This window comes from Oncorhynchus mykiss, chromosome 17, assembly GCF_013265735.2.
Source record: "Oncorhynchus mykiss isolate Arlee chromosome 17, USDA_OmykA_1.1, whole genome shotgun sequence".
Lineage (NCBI taxonomy): Eukaryota > Metazoa > Chordata > Actinopteri > Salmoniformes > Salmonidae > Oncorhynchus > Oncorhynchus mykiss.
In genome coordinates, this window is record NC_048581.1 from 77,050,841 (window position 1) to 77,074,079 (window position 23,239).

General features: G+C 48.9%; 1 protein-coding gene across 2 annotated transcripts in view; it reads right to left on the reverse strand.

Annotated features, from left to right (window-relative positions):
- Positions 1-23,239, reverse strand: part of LOC110494605 (contactin-3) — a 79,189-nt gene that overhangs the window by 42,602 nt on the left and 13,348 nt on the right. For both annotated transcript variants that reach the window (XM_021569821.2, XM_021569820.2), the window contains exons 2-3: positions 21,013-21,148; positions 18,853-18,988 (exon numbers count right to left, since the gene is read on the reverse strand). In XM_021569821.2, the coding sequence (XP_021425496.1) occupies positions 18,853-18,988; positions 21,013-21,067 (191 nt within the window). In that variant the 5' untranslated portion in view covers positions 21,068-21,148. The remainder of the gene's footprint in view (positions 1-18,852; positions 18,989-21,012; positions 21,149-23,239) is intronic.

Below are 23,239 nucleotides of genomic sequence, written 5' to 3' on the forward strand. Positions count from 1 at the left end.
GCCGAAGAGGATGGCTGACGTTTTACATGCCCGTAATAAATTGGGATATTATGTTCATTTTTTTGCGTTGGTTGTAACTTGTCTTTTTACTTATTTTGTACATAATGTTGCTACTACCATCTATTATGACCAAATATATCTTCTGGACATCAGAACTGGGATTACTCACTACGGACTGGAAGAATCTTTTTCCTCAAATCAAATCAAAGTTTATTTGTCACGTGCGCCGAATACAACAGGTGTAAACTTTACAGTGAAATGCTTACTTACAGGCTTTAACCAATGGTGCCAAAAAAAAGGTATGTGTGTGTGTGTGTGTGTGTGTGTGTGGGGGGGGGGGGGGGGGGGGGGTTAAGTAAAGAAATAAAACAACAGTAGAAAGACATTTGAAAAAAGAGTAGCAAGGTTATATACAGACATTAGTCAGGCTTATTGAGGTAGTATGTACATGTAGGTATCGTTAAAGTGACTGTGCATATATGATGAACAGAGAGTAGGACACAATGCAAATAGTCCGGGTAACCGTTCAGGAGTCTTATGGCTTGGGGGTAAAAACTGTTGAGAAGCCTTTTTGTCCTAGACTTGGCACTCCGGTACCGCTTGCCTTGTGGTAGTAGAGAGAACAGTCTGTCCTAGTAGGACTGGGGTGGCTGGGGTCTTTGACAATTTTTAGGGCCTTCCTCTGACACCGCCTGGTTTAGAGGTCCTGGATGCCAGGCAGCTTTGCCCCAGTGATGTACTGGGCCGTACGCACTACCCTCTGAAGTGCCTTGCCATCGGAGGCCAAGCAATTGCCGTACCAGGCAGTGATGCAACCGGTCAGGATGCTCTCGATGTTGCAGCTGTAGAACCTTTTGAGGATCTCAGGACCCATGCCAAATCTTTTTAGTTTCCTGAGGGGGAATAGGCTTTGTCGTGCCCTCTTCACGACTGTCTTGGTGTGTTTGCACCAATCTAGTTTGTTGTTGATGTGGACACCAAGGTACTTGAAGATCTCAACCTGCTCCACTACAGCCCCATCGATGAGAATGGGGACGTGCTCGGTGCTCCTTTTCCTGTAGTCCACAATCATCTCCTTAGTCTTGGTTACATTGAGGGATAGGTTGTTATTCTGGAACCACCCGGCCAGGTCTCTGACCTCCTCCCTATAGGCTGTCTCGTCGTTGTCGGTGATCAAGCCTACCACTGTTGTGTCGTCAGCAAACTTAATGATGGTGTTGGAGTCGTGGGTGAACAGGGAGTACAGGAGGGGACTGAGCACGCACCCCTGGGGAGCTCCAGTGTTGAGGATCAGTGTGGCAGATGTGTTGCTACCTACCCTCACCACCTGGGGGCGGCCTGTCAGGAAGTCCAGGATCCAGTTGCAGAGGGAGGTGTTTAGTCCCAGGATCCTTAGCTTGGTGATGAGCTTTGAGGGTACTATGGTGTTGAACGCTAAGCTGTAGTCAATGAACAGCATTCTCACATAGGTGTGTATAATAATTAATAATAATTACAGAGAACTGATTTGATAAATTAACAGTCTTCAAAGACACAACAACCTACACCACTTTTAACAGCACATTACTCAACAAAAGTGAGACTCATGTCGCCTACGGTAGGCCTACAGTATATCGAAAAACATGACTCTCCGCAAATAATTACATATAGAGGATTTGAGGATTCTAAATTAAAACCAAAAGCCACCTCATGGGTTTCCCGGTGTCGGCTGGCAAGGTTATCGAACCTGCATCTGTAGCACCATATTTTGCACTGTGGGAGCCCTCATCCACTCCGGAGCCTCCCATCCAAAGTATCAAAATACAGAGTTGTTGGTAAAGGTAAATTGTTCTGCTAATAGCCCATAATGGGTCCAGGTCAGGATAACCAAAACATTAATTTATTAAAGAAAGAATGTTGCTACTTATTTATTTTGATCCAAAGCCATGAATGTGTGAGTCACTCAGCTTTACTTAGGTGCCGGCTATATGACTGATAATATATAATAATATTTTGGAGGTTATATTTCAGTTACAAAAAAATGAAAGAGCGATTGTAATCTGAATGAAGGCCAAAATAATATTTGTAAAGGCAAAAACATTTCTGTTTTTAGAGGGAGAGAACCGCTGGGCCAATTGTGCACTGCCCATAAAGGCAAAAATATAGCCCTGCTAATAGAAATAATGGCACTGTACAAAGTGACCATGTGTTTGAAAGAGTATTTTCCAGTAAGCAACAATCTCTTTCATTCCGTGATATTTATTCCCACAGTAATTCGTTATGGATCCATCCAGTGGTTAAGGGTGCTGTACTGCAGTGCCAGCTGTGCCATCAGAGTCCCTGGGTTCGCGCCCAGGCTCTGTCGTAACCGGCTGTGACCGGGAGGTCCGTGGGGCGACGCACAATTGGCCTAGCGTCGCCCGGGTTAGGGAGGGATTGGTCGGTAGGGGTCTCATCGAGTACCAGTGACTCCTGTGGCGGGCAGGGCGCAGTGCGCGCTAGCCAAGGTTGCCAGGTGCACGGTGTAGCCTCCGACACATTGGTGCGGCTGGCTTCCGGGTTGGATGCGCGCTGTGTTAAGAAGCAGTACGGCTGGTTGGGTTGTGTATCGGAGGACGCATGACATTCCTCGGGAGAACCTTTGTCTCTCCCGAGCCCGTACGGGAGTTGTAGCAATGAGACAATTGGATACCATGAAAAAGGGGTAAAACATTTTTTTTAATTATATAAAAAAAAAAATGTAACACTTCAGAGTACTTAAGCATCGAATACATTGCAGGTAGGGGGATGTTCACCAGGCAGGCTATAAAGAGTCTACTGTCCTGCTAATCGGGCTACAAGTGTTTGAAAACCTGTTTTCAAAATGCCACCAGCTACACATAGTAATTTGTTATGGAGCCATAACTAAATAAACATCGGCATTTTGAAAGTAGTATTTTTATAATGATTTTATTAATGAAAGCATAAAGATGCCATTATTAGTTGCATTGTTTTAGTTTGAACCTGCAGACTGTCACTAAGAACAGAACAGCGGGAATGTTTCCCTAGTCAGCGCCATTGTTAGCACAATGCCCCTTATTAAGGTGTTGCCCCCCCCTCCTCCTCCCTTCCCAATGGGCTAGGTCGGTCTTCTGTGCGTGGCTTTGCGGCCCATCCCGTGCCCCCTGACCTTGTGCCTTGAACCTTGCGTGCTTTCAGTGGATACACCTGGAGAACTGCAAGGCAGTCAGTCCCATTGTGAGCCACTCGGGAGCCATGACCAATATACATTGTCCTGCTAATAACAGGGTTAACAATATATCCTGTGAGAATATCCAACAGACTTTTATATAATTCTAAATTAATAATAATAAGCGCTTTCTTTAGAAAATAACAATATTTTGTAGAGGATTTCATTTTCAAATAATGTAAAATGAGCGAGATAAAGGCCATTGTTGAACATGTGTTGAGACAATGTTACTAATTTGTAAATAAAGCCAAAGTTTGTTACTTTGAATGATTTATTTCTGTTTTTAGAGGGAGAAAAACCAAACACCTACAGTCATCTCATGGGTCTCGCAGCCGAGGCCGGCACGGGTATTGAACCAGCATCTGTAGCAACAGAGATTTTAGACTGCTGCCCACTCAGGCGATATACAACATGACCGGTCAGGAGTGGCCTACAGTACTACAGTAAGGGCAAAATAATCCTAACAAAATAAAATGATAAAAATCTTAGTGTAACAACAGTTTTAGTAAGTAATACTGAAGTCGTGCACAATTATCAGTTTCTAATTAGGTTTATATCGCCCATTCATTGTCAGTTAGAGACACAGTAGGACCCAAAAGCATAATCAGTGCTCTAACTCCCCCTTGCGCTGGTCTGGAGAAATTAAGTGGTGATGAAGGGTACCGTACTAAACCTAAAATGACCTATAAGTCCCCCGGCGTAAGCTCACAACTTTTAAAGGAGGAACCACTGTACCTACAGTTTCAAGCAGACCACCACAGTCCCTGTGCCCAAGAAAGCGAAGGTAACCTGCCTAAATGATGACCATAGCACTCATGGCGGTAGCCATTAAGCCATTTGGTGCTTTGAAAGCTGGTCATGGCTCACATCAACAGCATCCTCCAGGATACCCTAGACTCACTCCAATTCGCATACCGCCCCAACAGATCCACAGATGACGCAATCCCAATCGCACTCCACACTGCCCTTTCCCAGCTGGACAAGAGGAACACCTATGTGAGAATGCTGTTGATTGACGTTCAACACCATAGTGCCCACAAAGCTCATCACTAAGCCTGGGACTAGGACCATGGGACTAACACCTCCCTCTGCAACTGGATCCTGGACTTCCTGACGGGCCGCCCCAGCTGGTAAGGGTAGGCAACAACACGTCTGTCATGCTGATCCTCAACACTGGGGCCCCTCAGGGGTGTGTACTTAGTATCTTACTGTACTCCCTGTTCACTCATGACTGCATGGCCAGACACGACTCCAACACCATCCTTAAATTTGCCAATCACACAACAGTGGTAGGCTTGATCACCGACAACAACGAGACAGCCCATAGGGAAGAGATCAGAGACCTGGCCGTGTCGTGCTAGGACAACAACCTCTCCCTCAACTTGATCAAGACAAATGAGATAATTGTGGACTACAGGAAAAAGAGGACTGAGCACGCCCCCATTCTCATCGATGGGGCTGCAGTGGAGCAGGTCGAGAAATTCAAGTACCTTGGTGTCCACATCACCAACAAACTAACATGGTCCAAGCACACCAAGACAGTCGTGAAAAGGGCACGACAAAACCCATTCCCCCTCAGGAGACTGAAAATATTTTTTCCATGGGTCCTCAGATCCTCAAAAGGTTCTACAGGTGCACCATCGAGAGCACCCTGACTGGTTGCATCACTGCCTGTTACGGCAACTGCTCGGCCTCCGACCACGAGGCACTACAGAGGGTAGTACAAACGGCCCAGTACATCCCTGGGGCCAAGCTTCCTGCCTTCCAGGACCTCTATACCAGGCGGTGTCAGAGGAAGGCCCTACAAATTGTCAGACTCATGTCAGACTCCTGTCAGACTCCTGAACCTCTAATCAAATGGCTACCCAGACTATTTGCATTGCCCTGCCACCCTCACCCTCTCCCCCTCTTTTACACCGCTGGTACTCTCTGTTGTTATCATCTATGCATAGACACTTTAATAACTCTACCTCCATATACATATTACCTCAACTAACCGGTGCCCCCGCACATTGACTCTGTACCGGTACCCCCCATATATAGTCTCGCTATTGTTATTTTACTGCTGCTCTTTAATTACTTTTATTTCTAATTCTTATCCGTATTTTTAAAACTGCATTGTTGATTCGAGGCCCGTAAGTAAGCATTTCACTGTAAGGTCTACGCCGGTTGTATTCGACACATGTGACTAATAACATTTGATTTGATGAACTCTGGTTGACCTTGAGGTTTACATCAATGTTGCATGAGGCCTCTTCATCAAATACAGGCAGGGAATGGAGCCACGCTCAGAGCTGTCTCCAGCCGCAGACCTCACCTGGTTTCCCCTGAGGCCACACACACAGGCAAAAGTAGGCCCACACACTCACAAGCACACTCACACACACATACACTATATGACCAAAAGTATGTGAACTGGACACCTGCTCGTCTAACATGTCATTCCAAAATCATGGGCATTAATGTTGAGATGGTTCCCCCCCGCGCTTCTATAACAGCCTTGACTCTTCTGGGAAGGTTTTCCAATTGATGTTGGAACATGGCTGCAGAGACTTGCTTCCATTATTCGCATTAGTGAGGTCGGGCACTGATTGTTGGGCGATTAGGCCTGGCTCGCAGTCGGTGTTCCAATTCATCCCAAAGGTGTTTGATGGGGTTGAGGTGGGGTGGCGTGACATGTGGGGTGGGGTGGAGTGACATATAGGGTGGACTGACATGTGAGGTGGGGTGGAGTGACATGTGGGGTAGGGTGTGATGTTATGTGGGATGGAGAGGTGTGACATGTGGGGTGGAGTGGAGTGACACGTGGGGTGGTGTGGAGTGACACGTGGGGTGGTGTGGAGTGACATGTGGAGGTGCGGAGTTGGGTGACATGTGGTGTGGAGTGGAGCGACATGTTGGGTGTGGTGGAGTGACGTGGGTGGAATGTAGCGACATGTGGGGTGGAGTGAAGTGGAGTGACATGTGGGGTGGTGTAGAGTGGAGTGACATGTGGGGTGGTGTAGAGTGGAGTGATGTAGGGTAGGGTGGGGTGGAGTGACATGTGGGGTGGAATGGAGTGACGTGTGGGGTGGTGTGACATGTGGGGTGGAGTGGAGTGAAATGTGGGGTGGAGTGAAGTGTGGGGTTGGGTGGAGTGACATGAGGTGTGGAGTGGAGTTACATGTGGAGTGGAGTTGCATGTGGAGTGGGGTGGAGTGAAGTGTGGGGTTGAGTGGAGTGACATGTGGGGTTGGGTAGAGTGACATGTGGGGTTGGGTGGAGTGACATGTGGAGTGGGGTTACATGTGGGGTGGAGTGGAGTGACATGTGCGGTGGAGAGTAGTGGTGTGACTTGGGGTGGAGTGGAGAGACATGCAGTGTTGTGTGACATGTGGGTGGTGTGGGGTGCAGTGGAGTGACGTGTGGGGTGGAGAAACATGTGGGGTGCAGTGGAGTGACATGTGGTCTGGGGTGGAGTGGAGTGATGTGGGGTGGGGTGACATTAAGGGAGCGGTGGAGTGACATGTGGGGTGCAGTGTAGTGACATGTGGGGTGGAGTGGAGTGGTGTGATTAGCGGTGGAGTGGAGTGACATGTGGGGTAGTGTTGGGTGGAGTGACGTGTGGGGTGGTGTGTGTAGTGGTGTGATTAGCGGTGGAGTGGAGTGACATGTGGGTTGGAGTGGCATGGTGTGATGTTGGGTGGGGTTGATATGACATGTGTGGTTTGGGGTGAAGTGACGTCTGGGGTGGGGTGGAGTGGCATGTGGGGTGGTGTGTCGAGGAGTGATGTGTGGGGTGCGGTGGAGTGACATGAGGTGTGGAGTGGAGTCACATGTGGGGTGGGGTGCAGTGACATGTGGTCTGGGGTGGAGTAGTGTGATGTGGTGTGGTGGAGTTACATGTGGGGTGGAGTGGAGTGACATTTGGGGTTGTGTGGAGTGGAGTGACGTGGTGTGGTGTGACATGTTGGTTGGGGTGGAGTGGAGTGGCATGTGGGGTGCAGTGGACTGACATGTGGGTTGGGGTGGAGTGGAGTAACATGTGGAGTGGAGTGGAGTGAAATGTGGGGTGGAGTGGAATGACATGTGGGGTTTAGTGGAGTAACATGTGGAGTGGAGTGGAGTGAAATGTGGGGTGGAGTGGAATGACATGTGGGGTGGAGTGACATGTGGAGTGGTGTGGAATGACATGTGGGGTGGGGTTGTGTGGAGTGACATGTGGGGTGGAGTGGAGTTGTGTGACATGAGGGGTGGAGTGGAGTGATGTGGGGTGGAATGGTGTCATGTTGGGTGGAGAGACATGTGGGGTGGTGTGGAGTGACATGTGGGGTGGTGTGAAGTGACATGTTGGGTGGAGTGACATGTGGGGTGGAGTGGAGTGACATGTGGGGTGGTGTGAAGTGACATGTTGGGTGGAGTGACATGTGGGGTGGAGTGACGTGGGGTGGGGTGGTGTGGAGTGGCATGTGGGGTGGGGTGGAATGGAGTGGCATGTGGGGTGGGGTGGAATGGAGTGGCATGTGGGGTGGGGTGGAATGGAGTGGCATGTGGGGTGGAGTGGTCTGACGTGGGGTGAAGTGACATTTGGGGTGGATTGGAGTAGTGTGACGTGGGGTAATGTGGGGTGGAGTGGAGTTATTTGAGGTGTGGTGGAGTGACATGTGGGGTGGAGTGGAGTGACATGTGGGGTGGAGTGGAATGACATAAGGGGTAGAGTGGAGTGACATTTGGGGTGGAGTGACGTGGTGTGGTGCGATATGTTGGGTGGTGTGAAGTGACATGTGGGGTGGAGTGGAGTGACATCTGGGGTGATGTGACATGAGGGGTGGAGTGGAGTGACGTATTGGGTGGAGTGGCATGTGGGGTGGAGTGGAGTGACATGTAGGGTGGGGTGGAGTGGAATGACATTTGGGGTTGTGTGGAGTGACATGTGGGGTTGAGTGATGTGGTGTGGTGTGACATGTTGGGTGGTGTGAAGTGACATGTGGGGTGGAGTGGAGTGATGTGGGGTGGTGTGACATGAGGGGTGGAGTGGAGTGACGTGGGGTGGAGTGGAGTGTCATGTGGGAGGTAGTGGAGTGACATGTGGGGTGGTGTTGAGTGGAGTAGAATGACATGTGGGGTGGGGTGGAGTGGAGTGACATGTGGGTTGGTGTGAAGTGACGTATTGGGTTGAGTGAAATGTGGGGTGGTGTGGAGTGGCATGTGGGGTGGTGTGGAGTGGTGTGGCATGTGGGGTGATGTGGAGTGGTAGAGTGGCATGTGGGATGATGTTGAGTGGAGTGGCATGTGGGGTGATGTGGAGTGGCATGTGGGGTGATGTGGAGTGGCATGTGGGGTGATGTGGAGTGGCATGTGGGGTGGAGTGGAGTGACATGTAGGGTGGGGTGGAGTGGAATGACATTTGGGGTTGTGTGGAGTGACATGTGGGGTTGAGTGATGTGGTGTGGTGTGACATGTTGGGTGGTGTGAAGTGACATGTGGGGTGGAGTGGAGTGATGTGGGGTGGTGTGACATGAGGGGTGGAGTGGAGTGACGTGGGGTGGAGTGGAGTGTCATGTGGGAGGTAGTGGAGTGACATGTGGGGTGGTGTTGAGTGGAGTAGAATGACATGTGGGGTGGGGTGGAGTGGAGTGACATGTGGGGTGGTGTGAAGTGACGTATTGGGTTGAGTGAAATGTGGGGTGGTGTGGAGTGGCATGTGGGGTGGTGTGGAGTGGTAGAGTGGCATGTGGGATGATGTTGAGTGGAGTGGCATGTGGGGTGATGTGGAGTGGCATGTGGGGTGATGTGGAGTGGCATGTGGGGTGATGTGGAGTGGCATGTGGGGTGATGTGGAGTGGAGTGGCATGTGGGGTTGAGTGGAGTGGCATGTGGGGTGATGTTGAGTGGTGGAGTGGCATGTGGGGTGATGCTAAGTGGATTGGAATGTGGGGTGATGTTGAGTGGAGTGGCATGTGGGGTGATGTAGAGTGGCATGTGGGGTGGGGTGGTGTGGAGTGGCATGTGGGGTGGGGTGGAATGGAGTGGCATGTGGAGTGGAGTGGTTTGACTCGGGGTGAAGTGACATTTGGGGTGGATTGGAGTAGTGTGACGTGGGGTAATGTGGGGTGGAGTGGAGTTATGTGGGGTGTTGTGGAGTGACATGTGGGGTGGAGTGGAATGACATAAGGGGTAGAGTGGAGTGACATTTGGGGTTGTGTGGAGTGACATGTGGGGTTAAGTGATGTGGTGTGGTGTGACATGTTGGGTGGTGTGAAGTGACATGTGGGGTGGAGTGGAGTGATGTGGGGTGGTGTGACCCTGAGAGGTGGAGTGGAGTGACGTGGAGTGTCATGTGGGAGGTAGTGGAGTGACATGTGGGGTGGTGTTGAGTGGAGTAGAATGACATGTGGGGTGGGGTGGAGTGGAGTGACATGTGGGGTGGTGTGAAGTGACGTATTGGGTGGAGTGGCATGTGGGGTGGTTTGGGGTCGAGTGACATTATGGGTGATATGGAGTGGCATGTGGGGTGATGTGGAGTGGCATGTGGGGTGATGTTGAGTGGAGTGGCATGTGGGGTTGAGTGGAGTGGCATGTGGGGTGATGTTGAGTGGAGTGGCATGTGGGGTGATGTTGAGTGGAGTGGCATGTGGGGTGATGTTGAGTGGAGTGCCATGTGGCATGTGGGGTGGGATGGGGTGAAGTGACATTTGGAGTGGAGTGGAGTAGTGTGACGTGGGGTGATGTGGGGTGGAGTGAGGTGGAGTGGAGTGACATGTGGGGTGGAGTGGAGTGAGATGTGGGGTTGTGTGGAGTGACATGAGGGGTGGAGTGATGTGGGGTGGTGTGACATGAGGGGTGGAGTGGAGTGACGTGGGGAGGGGTGGAGTGGCATGTGGGGTGGTGTGAAGTGACGTGTTGGGTGGAGTGACATGTGGGGTCAAGTGACATTATGGGTGATGTGGGATCGAGTGACATGCGGGGTGGGGTAGAGTGAAATGTTGGGTGGAGTGGAGTGAAATGTGGGGTGGATTGACATGTGGTGTGGGGTCGAGTGACATTATGGGTGGTGTGGGGTCGAGTGAAATGTGGAGTGGTGTGGTGTGGCATATGGGGTGGAGTGGCATGTGGGGTGATGTGGAGTGGCATGTGGGGTGATGTGGAGTGGCATGTGGGGTCATGTGGGGTGGCATGTGGGGTCATGTGGGGTGGAGTGACATGTGGGGTGATGTTGAGTGAAGTGACATGTGGGTGATGTTAAGTGAAGTGACATGTGGCTGATGTTGAGTGGAGTTGCATGATGTTGAGTGGAGTGGCATGTGGGGTGATGTTGAGTGGAGTGACATGTGGGGTGATGTTGAGCTGAGTGACATGTGGGGTGGGATGGGGTGAAGTAACATTTGGGGTGGAGTGACGTGGTGTGGTGTGGTGTGACATGTTGCGTGGTGTGAAGTGACATGTGGGGTGGAGTGGAGTGACATGTGGGGTGGAGTGGAATGACATAAGGGGTAGAGTGGAGTGACATTTGGGGTGGAGTGACGTGGTGTGGTGCGATATGTTGGGTGGTGTGAAGTGACATGTGGGGTGGAGTGGAGTGACATCTGGGGTGATGTGACATGAGGGGTGGAGTGGAGTGACGTATTGGGTGGAGTGGCATGTGGGGTGGAGTGGAGTGACATGTAGGGTGGGGTGGAGTGGAATGACATTTGGGGTTGTGTGGAGTGACATGTGGGGTTGAGTGATGTGGTGTGGTGTGACATGTTGGGTGGTGTGAAGTGACATGTGGGGTGGAGTGGAGTGATGTGGGGTGGTGTGACATGAGGGGTGGAGTGGAGTGACGTGGGGTGGAGTGTCATGTGGGAGGTAGTGGAGTGACATGTGGGGTGGTGTTGAGTGGAGTAGAATGACATGTGGGGTGGGGTGGAGTGGAGTGACATGTGGGGTGGTGTGAAGTGACGTATTGGGTTGAGTGAAATGTGGGGTGGTGTGGAGTGGCATGTGGGGTGGTGTGGAGTGGTGTGGCATGTGGGGTGATGTGGAGTGGTAGAGTGGCATGTGGGATGATGTTGAGTGGAGTGGCATGTGGGGTGATGTGGAGTGGCATGTGGGGTGATGTGGAGTGGCATGTGGGGTGATGTGGAGTGGCATGTGGGGTGATGTGGAGTGGAGTGGCATGTGGGGTTGAGTGGAGTGGCATGTGGGGTGATGTTGAGTGGTGGAGTGGCATGTGGGGTGATGCTAAGTGGATTGGAATGTGGGGTGATGTTGAGTGGAGTGGCATGTGGGGTGATGTAGAGTGGCATGTGGGGTGGGGTGGTGTGGAGTGGCATGTGGGGTGGGGTGGAATGGAGTGGCATGTGGAGTGGAGTGGTTTGACTCGGGGTGAAGTGACATTTGGGGTGGATTGGAGTAGTGTGACGTGGGGTAATGTGGGGTGGAGTGGAGTTATGTGGGGTGTTGTGGAGTGACATGTGGGGTGGAGTGGAATGACATAAGGGGTAGAGTGGAGTGACATTTGGGGTTGTGTGGAGTGACATGTGGGGTTAAGTGATGTGGTGTGGTGTGACATGTTGGGTGGTGTGAAGTGACATGTGGGGTGGAGTGGAGTGATGTGGGGTGGTGTGACCCTGAGAGGTGGAGTGGAGTGACGTGGAGTGTCATGTGGGAGGTAGTGGAGTGACATGTGGGGTGGTGTTGAGTGGAGTAGAATGACATGTGGGGTGGGGTGGAGTGGAATGACATGTGGGGTGGTGTGAAGTGACGTATTGGGTGGAGTGGCATGTGGGGTGGTTTGGGGTCGAGTGACATTATGGGTGATATGGAGTGGCATGTGGGGTGATGTGGAGTGGCATGTGGGGTGATGTTGAGTGGAGTGGCATGTGGGGTTGAGTGGAGTGGCATGTGGGGTGATGTTGAGTGGAGTGGCATGTGGGGTGATGTTGAGTGGAGTGGCATGTGGGGTGATGTTGAGTGGAGTGCCATGTGGCATGTGGGGTGGGATGGGGTGAAGTGACATTTGGAGTGGAGTGGAGTAGTGTGACGTGGGGTGATGTGGGGTGGAGTGAGGTGGAGTGGAGTGACATGTGGGGTGGAGTGGAGTGAGATGTGGGGTTGTGTGGAGTGACATGAGGGGTGGAGTGATGTGGGGTGGTGTGACATGAGGGGTGGAGTGGAGTGACGTGGGGAGGGGTGGAGTGGCATGTGGGGTGGTGTGAAGTGACGTGTTGGGTGGAGTGACATGTGGGGTCAAGTGACATTATGGGTGATGTGGGATCGAGTGACATGCGGGGTGGGGTAGAGTGAAATGTTGGGTGGAGTGGAGTGAAATGTGGGGTGGATTGACATGTGGTGTGGGGTCGAGTGACATTATGGGTGGTGTGGGGTCGAGTGAAATGTGGAGTGGTGTGGTGTGGCATATGGGGTGGAGTGGCATGTGGGGTGATGTGGAGTGGCATGTGGGGTGATGTGGAGTGGCATGTGGGGTCATGTGGGGTGGCATGTGGGGTCATGTGGGGTGGAGTGACATGTGGGGTGATGTTGAGTGAAGTGACATGTGGGTGATGTTAAGTGAAGTGACATGTGGCTGATGTTGAGTGGAGTTGCATGATGTTGAGTGGAGTGGCATGTGGGGTGATGTTGAGTGGAGTGACATGTGGGGTGATGTTGAGCTGAGTGACATGTGGGGTGGGATGGGGTGAAGTAACATTTGGGGTGGAGTGACGTGGTGTGGTGTGACATGTTGCGTGGTGTGAAGTGACATGTGGGGTGGAGTGGAGTGACATGTGGGGTGGAGTGGAATGACATAAGGGGTAGAGTGGAGTGACATTTGGGGTGGAGTGACGTGGTGTGGTGTGACATGTTGCGTGGTGTGAAGTGACATGTGGGGTAGAGTGGAGTGACATGTGGGGTGATGTGACATGAGGGGTGGAGTGGAGTGACGTATTGGGTGGAGTGACATGTGGGGTGGAGTGGAGTGACATGTAGGGTGGGGTGGAGTGGAATGACATTTGGGGTTGTGTGGAGTGACATGTGGGGTTGAGTGATGTGGTGTGGTGTGACATGTTGGGTGGTGTGAAGTGACATGTGGGGTGGAGTGGAGTGATGTGGGGTGGTGTGACCCTGAGGGGTGGAGTGGAGTGACGTGGGGTGGAGTGGAGTGTCATGTGGGAGGTAGTGGAGTGACATGTGGGGTGGTGTTGAGTGGAGTAGAATGACGTGGGGTGGGGTGGAGTGGAGTGACATGTGGGGTGGTGTGAAGTGACATATTGGGTGGAGTGGCATGTGGGGTGGTGTGGGGTCGAGTGACATTATGGGTGATATGGAGTGGCATGTGGGGTAATGTGGAGTGGCATGTGGGGTGATGTTGAGTGGAGTGGCATGTGGGGTTGAGTGGAGTGGCATGTGGGGTGATGTTGAGTGGAGTGGCATGTGGGGTGATGTTGAGTGGAGTGCTATGTGGCATGTGGGGTGGGATGGGGTGAAGTGAAATTTGGAGTGGAGTGGAGTAGTGTGACGTGGGGTAATGTGGGGTGGAGTGGAGTGAGGTGGAGTGGAGTGACATGTGGGGTGGAGTGGAATGAGATGTGGGGTTGTGTGGAGTGACATGAGGGGTGGAGTGATGTGGGGTGGTGTGACATGAGGGGTGGAGTGGAGTGACGTGGGGAGGGGTGGAGTGGCATGTGGGGTGGTGTGAAGTGACTTGTTGGGTGGAGTGACATGTGGGGTCAAGTGACATTATGGGTGATGTGGGATCCAGTGACATGCGGGGTGGGGTGGAGTGAAATGTTGGGTGGAGTGGAGTGAAATATGGGGTGGATTGACGTGGGGTGGTGTGGGGTCGAGTGACATTATGGGTGGTGTGGGGTCGAGTGAAATGTGGAGTGGTGTGGTGTGGCATATGGGGTGGAGTGGCATGTGGGGTGATGTAGAGTGGCATGTGGGGTGATGTGGAGTGGCATGTGGGGTGATGTGGGGTGGAGTGACATGTGGGGTGATGTGGAGTGGCATGTGGGGTGATGTGGGGTGTAGTGACATGTGGGGTGATGTTGAGTGAAGTGACATGTGGGTGATGTGAAGTGAAGTGACATGTGGCTGATGTTGAGTGGAGTTGCATGATGTTGAGTGGAGTGACATTTGGGTGATGTTAAGTGAAGTGACATGTGGCTGATGTTGAGTGGAGTTGCATGATGTTGAGTGAAGTGACATTTGGGTGATGTTAAGTGAAGTGACATGTGGCTGATGTTGAGTGGAGTTGCATGTGGGGTGATGTTGAGTGGAGTGACATGTGGGGTGATGTTGAGCTGAGTGACATGTGGGGTGGGATGGGGTGAAGTAACATTTGGACAGGAGTGGAGTAGTGTGACGTGGGGTAATGTGGGGTGGAGTGGAGTGAGGTAGAGTGGAGTGACATGTGGGGTAGAGTGGAGTGAGATGTGGGGTTGTGTGGAGTGATATGAGGGGTGGAGTGATGTGGGGTGGTGTGACATGAGGGGTGGAGTGGAGTGACGTGGGGAGGGGTGGAGTGGCATGTGGGGTGGTGTGAAATGACGTGTTGGGTGGAGTGACATGTGGGGTCAAGTGACATTATGGGTGATGTGGGATCGAGTGACATGCGGGGTGGGGTGGAGTGAAATGTTGGGTGGAGTGGAGTGAAATGTGGGTTGGATAGACATGTGGGGTGGTGTGGGGTCGAGAGACATTGTGGGTGGTGTGGGGTCGAGTGAAATGTGTAGTGGTGTGGTGTGGCATATGGGGTGGAGTGGCATGTGGGGTGATGTGGAGTGGCATGTGGGGTGATGTGGAGTGGCATGTGGGGTGATGTGGGGTGGAGTGACATGTGGGGTGATGTGGGGTGGAGTGACATGTGGGTGATGTTGAGTGAAGTGACATGTGGGTGATGTTGAGTGGAGTTGCATGATGTTTGTGGGGAGTGGCATGTGGGGTGATGTTGAGTGGAGTGACATGTGGGGTGATGTTGAGTGGAGTGACATGTGTGGTGATGTGAGGTGTGGTGACATGTGGGGTGTTGTGGAATGACATGGGGTGGAGTGGAATGACATGTGGGGTGGAGCGACGTGGTGTGGTGTGACATGTGGGGTGGTGTTGGGTCGAGTGACATTATGGGTTGTGTGGGGTCGAGTGAAATGTGGGGTGGTGTGGAGTGGCATGTGGGGTGGTGTGGCATGTGGGGTGGAGTGGAATGACGTGGGGTGGAGTGGAGTGACGTGGGGTGACGTGGTGTGGTGTGACATGTTGGGTGGGGTGAAGTTACATGTGGGGTGGAGTGACATGTGGGGTGGAGTGACATGAGGGGTGATGTGGAGTGATGTGGGGTGGAGTGGAGTGACATGTGGGATGCGGTGGAGTGACATGTTGGGTGGAGTGACATGTGGGGTGGTGTGGGGTGGAGTGACATGCGGGGTCGGGTGGCGTGACATGTGGGGTGGAGTGGAGTGAAATGTTGGGTGGGGTGAAGTGACATGTGGGGTGGTGTGGAGTGGCATGTGGGGTGGTGTGGCATGCGGGGTGGTGTGGAGTGGCATGTGGGGTCATGTGGAGTGGCATGTGGGGTGGTGTGGAGTGGGATGTGGGGTGTTGTGGAGTGGCATGTGGGGTGTTGTGGAGTGGCATGTGGGGTGACGTGGAGTGGCATGTGGGGTGGAGTCGAATGTGGGGTGATGTGGAGTGGCATGTGGGGTGATGTTGAGTGGAGTGACCTGTGGAGTGGAGTGACATGTGGGGTGGAATGACATGTGGGGTGGAGTGACGTGGTGTGACATATTTGTGTGACATGTTGGGTGGGGTGAAGTGACATTTGAGGTGGAGTGGAGTAGTGTGACGTGGGGTGGGGTGGAGTGACATGAGGTGTGGTGGAGTGACATGTGGGGTGGAGTGAAATATTGGGTGGAGTGGAGTGACGTAGGGTGTGGTGGAGTGGAGTGACATGTGGGTTGGATTGACATGTGGTGTGGATTGGAGTTGTGTGACGTTGAGATGGGGTGTGGTGACATAGGGGGTGGAGTGACATGTGGGGTGGGGTGGAGTGGAGTGACATGTGGGGTGGGGTGGAGTGACATGTGGGGTGGGGTGGACTGGTGTGACGTAGGGTGGTGTGGGGTAGAGTGACATGTGGGGTGACATGTGGGGTGGGGTGGAGTGCAGTGACGTAGGGTGGGGTGGAGTGGAGCGGTGTGACGTGGGGTGACATGTGGGGTGTTGTGGAGCAGAGTGACAAGTGAGGTGGGGTGGAGTGGAGTGACATGTGGGGTGGAGTGGAGTTGTGTGACGTTGAGATGGGGTGGAGTGACATGGGGGGTGGTGTGGGTTGGACTGACGTGTGGGGTGGAGTGGTGTGACATGTGGGGTAGAGTGGAGTGACATGTGGGGTGGGGTGGGGTGGAGTGGAGCGGTGTGACGTGGGGTGTAGTGGAGCAGTGTGATGTGGGGTGTGGGGTGGAGTGATGTGTGGGGTGGTGTGCGGTGGAGTGAAGTGTGCAGTGGTGTGGCGTGTGGAGTGATGTGTGGAGTGGGGTGGAGTGTAGAGTGACGTATGGAGTGGTGTGGCGTGTGGTGTGGGGTGGAGTGACAAGTGAGGTGGGGTGTGGGGTGGAGTGATGTGTGGGGTGGGGTGGTGTGCGGTGGAGTGAAGTGTGCAGTGGTGTGACGTGTGGAGTGATGTGTGGAGTGGGGTGGAGTGTAGAGTGACGTATGGAGTGGTGTGGCGTGTGGTGTGGGGTGGAGTGACAAGTGAGGTGGGGTGTGGGGTGGAGTGATGTGTGGGGTGGGGTGGTGTGCGGTGGAGTGAAGTGTGCAGTGGTGTGACGTGTGGAGTGATGTGTGGAGTGGGGTGGAGTGTAGAGTGACGTATGGAGTGGTGTGGCGTGTGGTGTGGGGTGGAGTGACGTGTGGGGTGGTGTGGAGTGACGTGTGGGGTTGTGTGGAGTGACGTGTGGGGTGGAGTGGTGTCGTGTGACGTTGTGGGGTTCGGCGGGGTGAGACTGGTAATGAAATATACAAAATAAAGACTGTACTAAAGAGCATCACTTTAATGGTAAAAAAATGAATTGGAAAATGTAAAAAAAACAGACAAAATATAAATTCTTAGATCTTGTGATTCCAGTATTATTTGACAAGAAACTGGGTAATATTAGTTGATGCTTTCCTGCAGAATCGTGGAGGCCAAAGCTTGTCCATTTGCAGCTCTGAGGGACAGCTAGGGCAGTTCATTGGGGGTATTTGAGGTCTTGAGTATTTTGTGTTATGAAACGTAGGCCTATCGCTAAACATTATTGTTTCGCTTTTAATCATCAAGACAAAATTCCTTTCCTTGCCGGAGGGGACACAAGTCAAGAACAGTCAGTGTCAAACATACACTCTGGTGCAAACCAAATAAAGCCACAAATGATCCCTTCTCTTGCAGTGAGTCCAAGGTCTAAACGATGCAGGCTTGGGGGTTTGCTTCATTATTAATAAAGTGACTCACTTCTATTCTAAGACCTGTGCTCTGTATTCATTTTGTTTTATTACAAATAGCTTACGTAAAATGTGGGCTTGAAGTCCTGCTTTTCAATTGATTGACTTGGGTTCTGTCTATGTTCACAACGAAAGCGTGGACTGTCTTTCATTTGTCTTCGATTGGATTTTAGAACTGACATTAATCGTGTGAAATAGCTCATATAGACACACTTGGAGTAAGTTATTAGCCTGCATAAAAAACAATCATAATATGTTTTATTGCTTATGATGACTAATGTTTTATCCATCCAATATTAAACCAGTGATAACATATCGCTGTTACTTTACTAATGCAGGAAACTTTTGAGCTGCACTTAAACATCTAAAGAGTCTTTTACTCACAGCATGCAAGAGCTATTCCACTTTATGTGTCACAGTTGACTATGGCATAATTTAACAACATATTCATAACCACAATATATGCTTGTACCTGTGCAGAAACACTTAAGCCTGAATAGTCAGAGCAGTACTAAAAGTCACAATTGTTTAGCTTGATGGTGGGAACGCATCCACTCAACTTATTTTTCAAACAGTTCAAGTTGTAATGGTTCAGCTCATCCTTGGATCGCTCAGCTTGCACAACAAGTATAATGATACCCCCTGCTGCTGCTCTAAGACCATGTTTTCAGCACAGACGCATTAGAGGAAATGTAAGCATTTAAGAAGGGAATGTCACTCACAAGGTTATTGCCTCTCTCAACTGCTTGCTGTGCATTTACATGATGCTGACCAAGCTACGAAACACAATCTACCACAAAACCAGTGCGGGCTGCCATTTACAGGCACACTCACCACCGGGGAATAACCAGAGGGATATTAGAGAATCTAGTCATTGAAATCTCCCTACATTACTAATGATTTCAGTGCAGCACACATTAGCTTCAATCCAAGAGCAACCTAAATCAAATCTGTAATAAAGATAACTACACTCACATATCTGAAGTAGTTATAAGCTAATGGTTGGCGACTTCCCTTCTAAATCATAGCTAAACGCGTTCGTTATTTTAAAGTTTCTGTGGGTTTTGGAATGAGCATGCCCTATGAATCATTTTCTCTTTCTGGTTAACTGTCTGGCTTTGATGTTATGTTCTTCATGTTAAATGGCTGCTAATGTCAGTTCCACACTGACTTGTGGAATTATAATGTAAATAGATGGAATCCATTACCTGTATTGTGGGGAGGGTTTCCCCTCTGCCTCACATGTAATGGTGGCTTCCTGGTCAGGGGAGTTGTTGGGGAGAATGAGGTCACTGGGCTCTGTTCTCCATCTTGGCCCTTGGAACAGGACATCTTGTGCATGAGCTGGAGAACATAAGAAACACAGGCTGTGATACTCAGGCGTTAAACAATTGGCTTTCGTCAATGTGTGACATTTCAGTCATCTAACATCTAAGGATAACAAATTAGTCTGAACAAACAGGTAGAGGGTGAAAACTTGTGAATCCTGACACGCCAGCACTCACCAACAGAGGTGACAAAAAATGATGACACATTTGAAAACCATGTTTTTGATTACAAGATGTTAATACACTGTACAAGAGCGACGGGGCCATTAAAATATTTGATTTTGACGAGAGATAAGGAAACCATTATTTTATGAAATAGTATGCTACTAACCCCGATGATTCTAATAGTTTATCCATGAAAAACCTTCTTGTTGGCAGAACTAATTCAATGTTGGCACCACAAAAATCATCTGAGCAGTGCAAAAACCATGGAGACTTCATGTGCCGTTGAAACGTCAGTCACATGCTTGCAGCTGTGTGAATCCATTTGGAAGCAAGACGATTTATGATAAGCAACAAATCTCTCCTGCTTTGTTAGTGTTACATCACTGTGCAAACCTCAAAATATTTTGGACGTTTTTATTTGTAACTTAAGACCTTATGTTTTGGATACCTGTGTTGATTGTTGAGACCCTTAAAGCCTACACATTCAATTAGTTGTTGGAATGCTGCATCATTCGGAAGAGTGCAGTCCATCAAAAGTGGCCAATCAATAACTCAACACTTTCAACTTTTTGGCCATCCGATTTCGATGTCTCCAAACCCTGCTGCATCAATCTCTCCTATAGGACAGTATACTTACTGAAGAACATTGGATTCCCAGTGTGCAACGGCTCTTCCATTTTAAAAAGTAAGGAACGGTTTCAACATGATTTAGACATGTAATACCTAGTGAGGTTGATTTATCTCAATATCCTATGGACTTTTTCACATACAACCCCAGTGCCTGCAGTGCTGCCTTCCCCAGGAACCATTTGACTGAGGTCATAGATATTAAAGTCACATGCTAAGTTTGATGGTTATATTAGCTATGCTGATTTAGTCTACACCACCTTCCTTTGAGAAATAGCTGTGAATTAGCTATAAGCTATGTCAAAACAATCAAAATGACATACATTGGGATTTGCAATGTCATTTGCACACGCTAAAACAATTCAACCTCCTATTAGCACTTTGATATTTATTTAATGTAATGAATAGCACTATACAAGTTTAATATATTATTATTATTTATAATTATTATTTGCTGTGGTTGTCTTTCAGTGGAAAAAGAGAGAAAGAGAGAGTGAGAGAGAGATTTTCATCCCAATCCCAGTTGACCACAGGGTCAGTGTGGCAAGTGGTTTGGGATGAAATACAGGCGTAGTTCCATCCCAAGGATTCTGATAAGGATCTCTGACATCTCATACACAGGAATAGGAATGGAATCCCAGATGTCCCTGGAGGTGCAAATGCAGTAGGCTGCCCAAGAGATGGCTGAAGGGCAACAGGGGAAGTAGCCTAGCGTAAATGAAAAACTGCATTTTAATCAATTTAACCTTGTCTGTATAAAATATAATATGGTTGGTTGCAAATACTAGGCTTGGAATCTGCCTGTCATCCAAAGTAATGCAATACAGAATCTGTAGAATTGTGTAGTCAGTGCATAGAATGGTTCATTTTAGTTCATAGCACACTGTCAAGCCGAATCCGGAAAATGCATATAGCACTTTAAGATGATGTAGGCAACACCATAAGCATGAGATCTCTTACATTTCCATATGAGACCAAATAGACAACATAGGGCACACACATCAGTGTCATACTGTCAACTTCAAACAGTGCTCCATTGAGCGGTATTGCAGTAAACTTGCCAAAAATGCATACCAGTTTCTCATTTGTAACAAAAAGAGCAATAAGGCCTACTTACATTTTGCAAGTAACAACGTTAATATAAACATGAATCATTCCACTGATGGAAAATCATACAGGATTAGGAACTTGTAGAATGATAACTGTAAATACCTCTTCCTGAATAAAATGTGTAGTAAAACATCTTACCGGCAAGGCAACCAATGATTGATAGCAGCAGAAGTCGTTTCCATAGTAACATCATCTTCAGTTGCCAAGGGCAAATACGACTCTCATCCAATTGCTTGTGAATGGAATGTCCTCCCTTGATTACGAGAATCTTAATCTAAGGGGAAAGTAATTATAGAAATAATTAAAATAAGACATTTTGAGCCAAATATGACAAGCATTCAACAACAGAACATGATTCCAGTATTGCAAAAGTTGCACTATTCATGTTCTTTATTCTTCAATAGTTTTTAGAAGACTTGAAGTAAAAAACAAACAGTGAAAGCAGTGTAAATGAAATCCACTCACTAAGGACAACACATGCACATTACAGGGTAGCCTAGTGGTTGGAGCGTTGGACTAGTAACCGGAAGGTTGCAAGTTCAAACCCCCGAGCTGACAAGGTACAAATCTGTTGTTCTGCCCTTGAACACCCCTGTTCCTAGGCTGTCATTGAAAAGAATAATTTATTCTTAACTGACTTAACTGGCTAGTTAAATAAAAATATGTGACACTTTAAAATGTTCTCCATAATACCTGGTCTAGACAAACTCTTAGAAAGATAATATGTATCAAACTTGGAAAAAGTGTGGATATGATTCAGCTGCAATGAATCAAAGTATAAAAAAACATTCCCTAGTCTATGGATCTACTGTATATCTTGGACAAAGTAATGGAATAGTGACACAAATAATTGCTAAGTGGGCCTGTTTTTTCATGACTAAACCATCTCAGTGGATTTCGTGTGAATCTGAGCAACAAGCACAAATCTGCTAAACATCACAGGAAAGAGGGGGTTGGAAATGATTGACCTCAAAATTGACTTTCCTCAGCCTATTAATAGAAACTGGCAGACACCATACAGTTAGCAGATACTAATATATAGCCTAATATGTGGCACATACTGCTGGTAACAGCATACAATGAGAAACTTACGCATTTGTGAATAAATACTATAGATAAATGTTCCTTTCAAAACACTACCGGTCTTCTGTGTCTCCTTTGACTAGCAGAAAAAAAAGTTTATTCTCTCAATATGCATCCCATTTTTGCAGAGGTGGGATATATATATATATTTTAATTGAACAATACGTTTATAGATTTTTATTTAATAAGACAGATAAGCAGAGATATTACAGGAAAAATAATTATAGCAAAACCACATAAAAAGTTAACAGAAACAAAAAAAATAAAAAAATAAATGATGAAACAACTAAGACGAAACAAAAGTGTTACAGAAGCATAAAACCACCAAAATTACATTTTACAGTGGTCTGATCCAATAGTATAGAACATAATTGGAACAAATTTCAGATGAAACACAGTGCCACAAGCCAAATCAGATATCTCTCACCACAACCCCACATGCACAAAACATAACAGATCTCAACCTATTTTAATGATAATTTCAGCTCTATACAATATGCTAGAGTCTGGCTCAACTGAATCCCCTGCGCACAAACTGAACTCTTGGAAGGAATAGTACACTACCCAGAGTTCCCTTCATTAGCCAATATTTCACACACATCGCTCTGCTCAACAAAATCCAAAAATGGTCCCCAAATCTCTTCAAAAGTGTCTTGTTTACCTTTAACCGTATATGTTATCTTTTCCATTATTAGGCAAGATGACATTTCCCTAAGCCATTGGGCAATACTAGGCCTGTTCACACTTTTCCAGGCAAGAGCTATCAAGCGTTTTGCTTGCAACAAGCACATATCTATAAGTGTTTGAACTTGATCTGTTAGATGATTACTGATTGGGTACAACCCCAGGATAAACACTTTGGGATGGAGAGGCAATTTTACTGACACTATTTGGGATATCATATGTGATACCTCCTAAAAATCTTGGATTTTCTCACAGTGCCACAGACAGTGAAACAGAGTTCCTTTAGACTGATTATACTTGTAGCATATATCTGGAATTGTACTATTAAACGTATTTAACTTAGCAGGGGTTACATATGTTCACATCAACCAATTGTACTGCAATAGTTTTAGCCGAGTATTCACAGTTTGTGTCTGAGCCTTAGTACATATACTAACTACTCCATTTGTCCAAGTCTATGTCCTTCCAAATATCTTCCTTCCAAGAGTTCAGTGTGTGCGCAGAGGATTTGGTTGCATATTGTGTAGAGCTGAAATTCTACCCTTACCATTACAATGGGTTGAGATCGTATTTTCTAAAGTGGACAGAAGGGGTTATG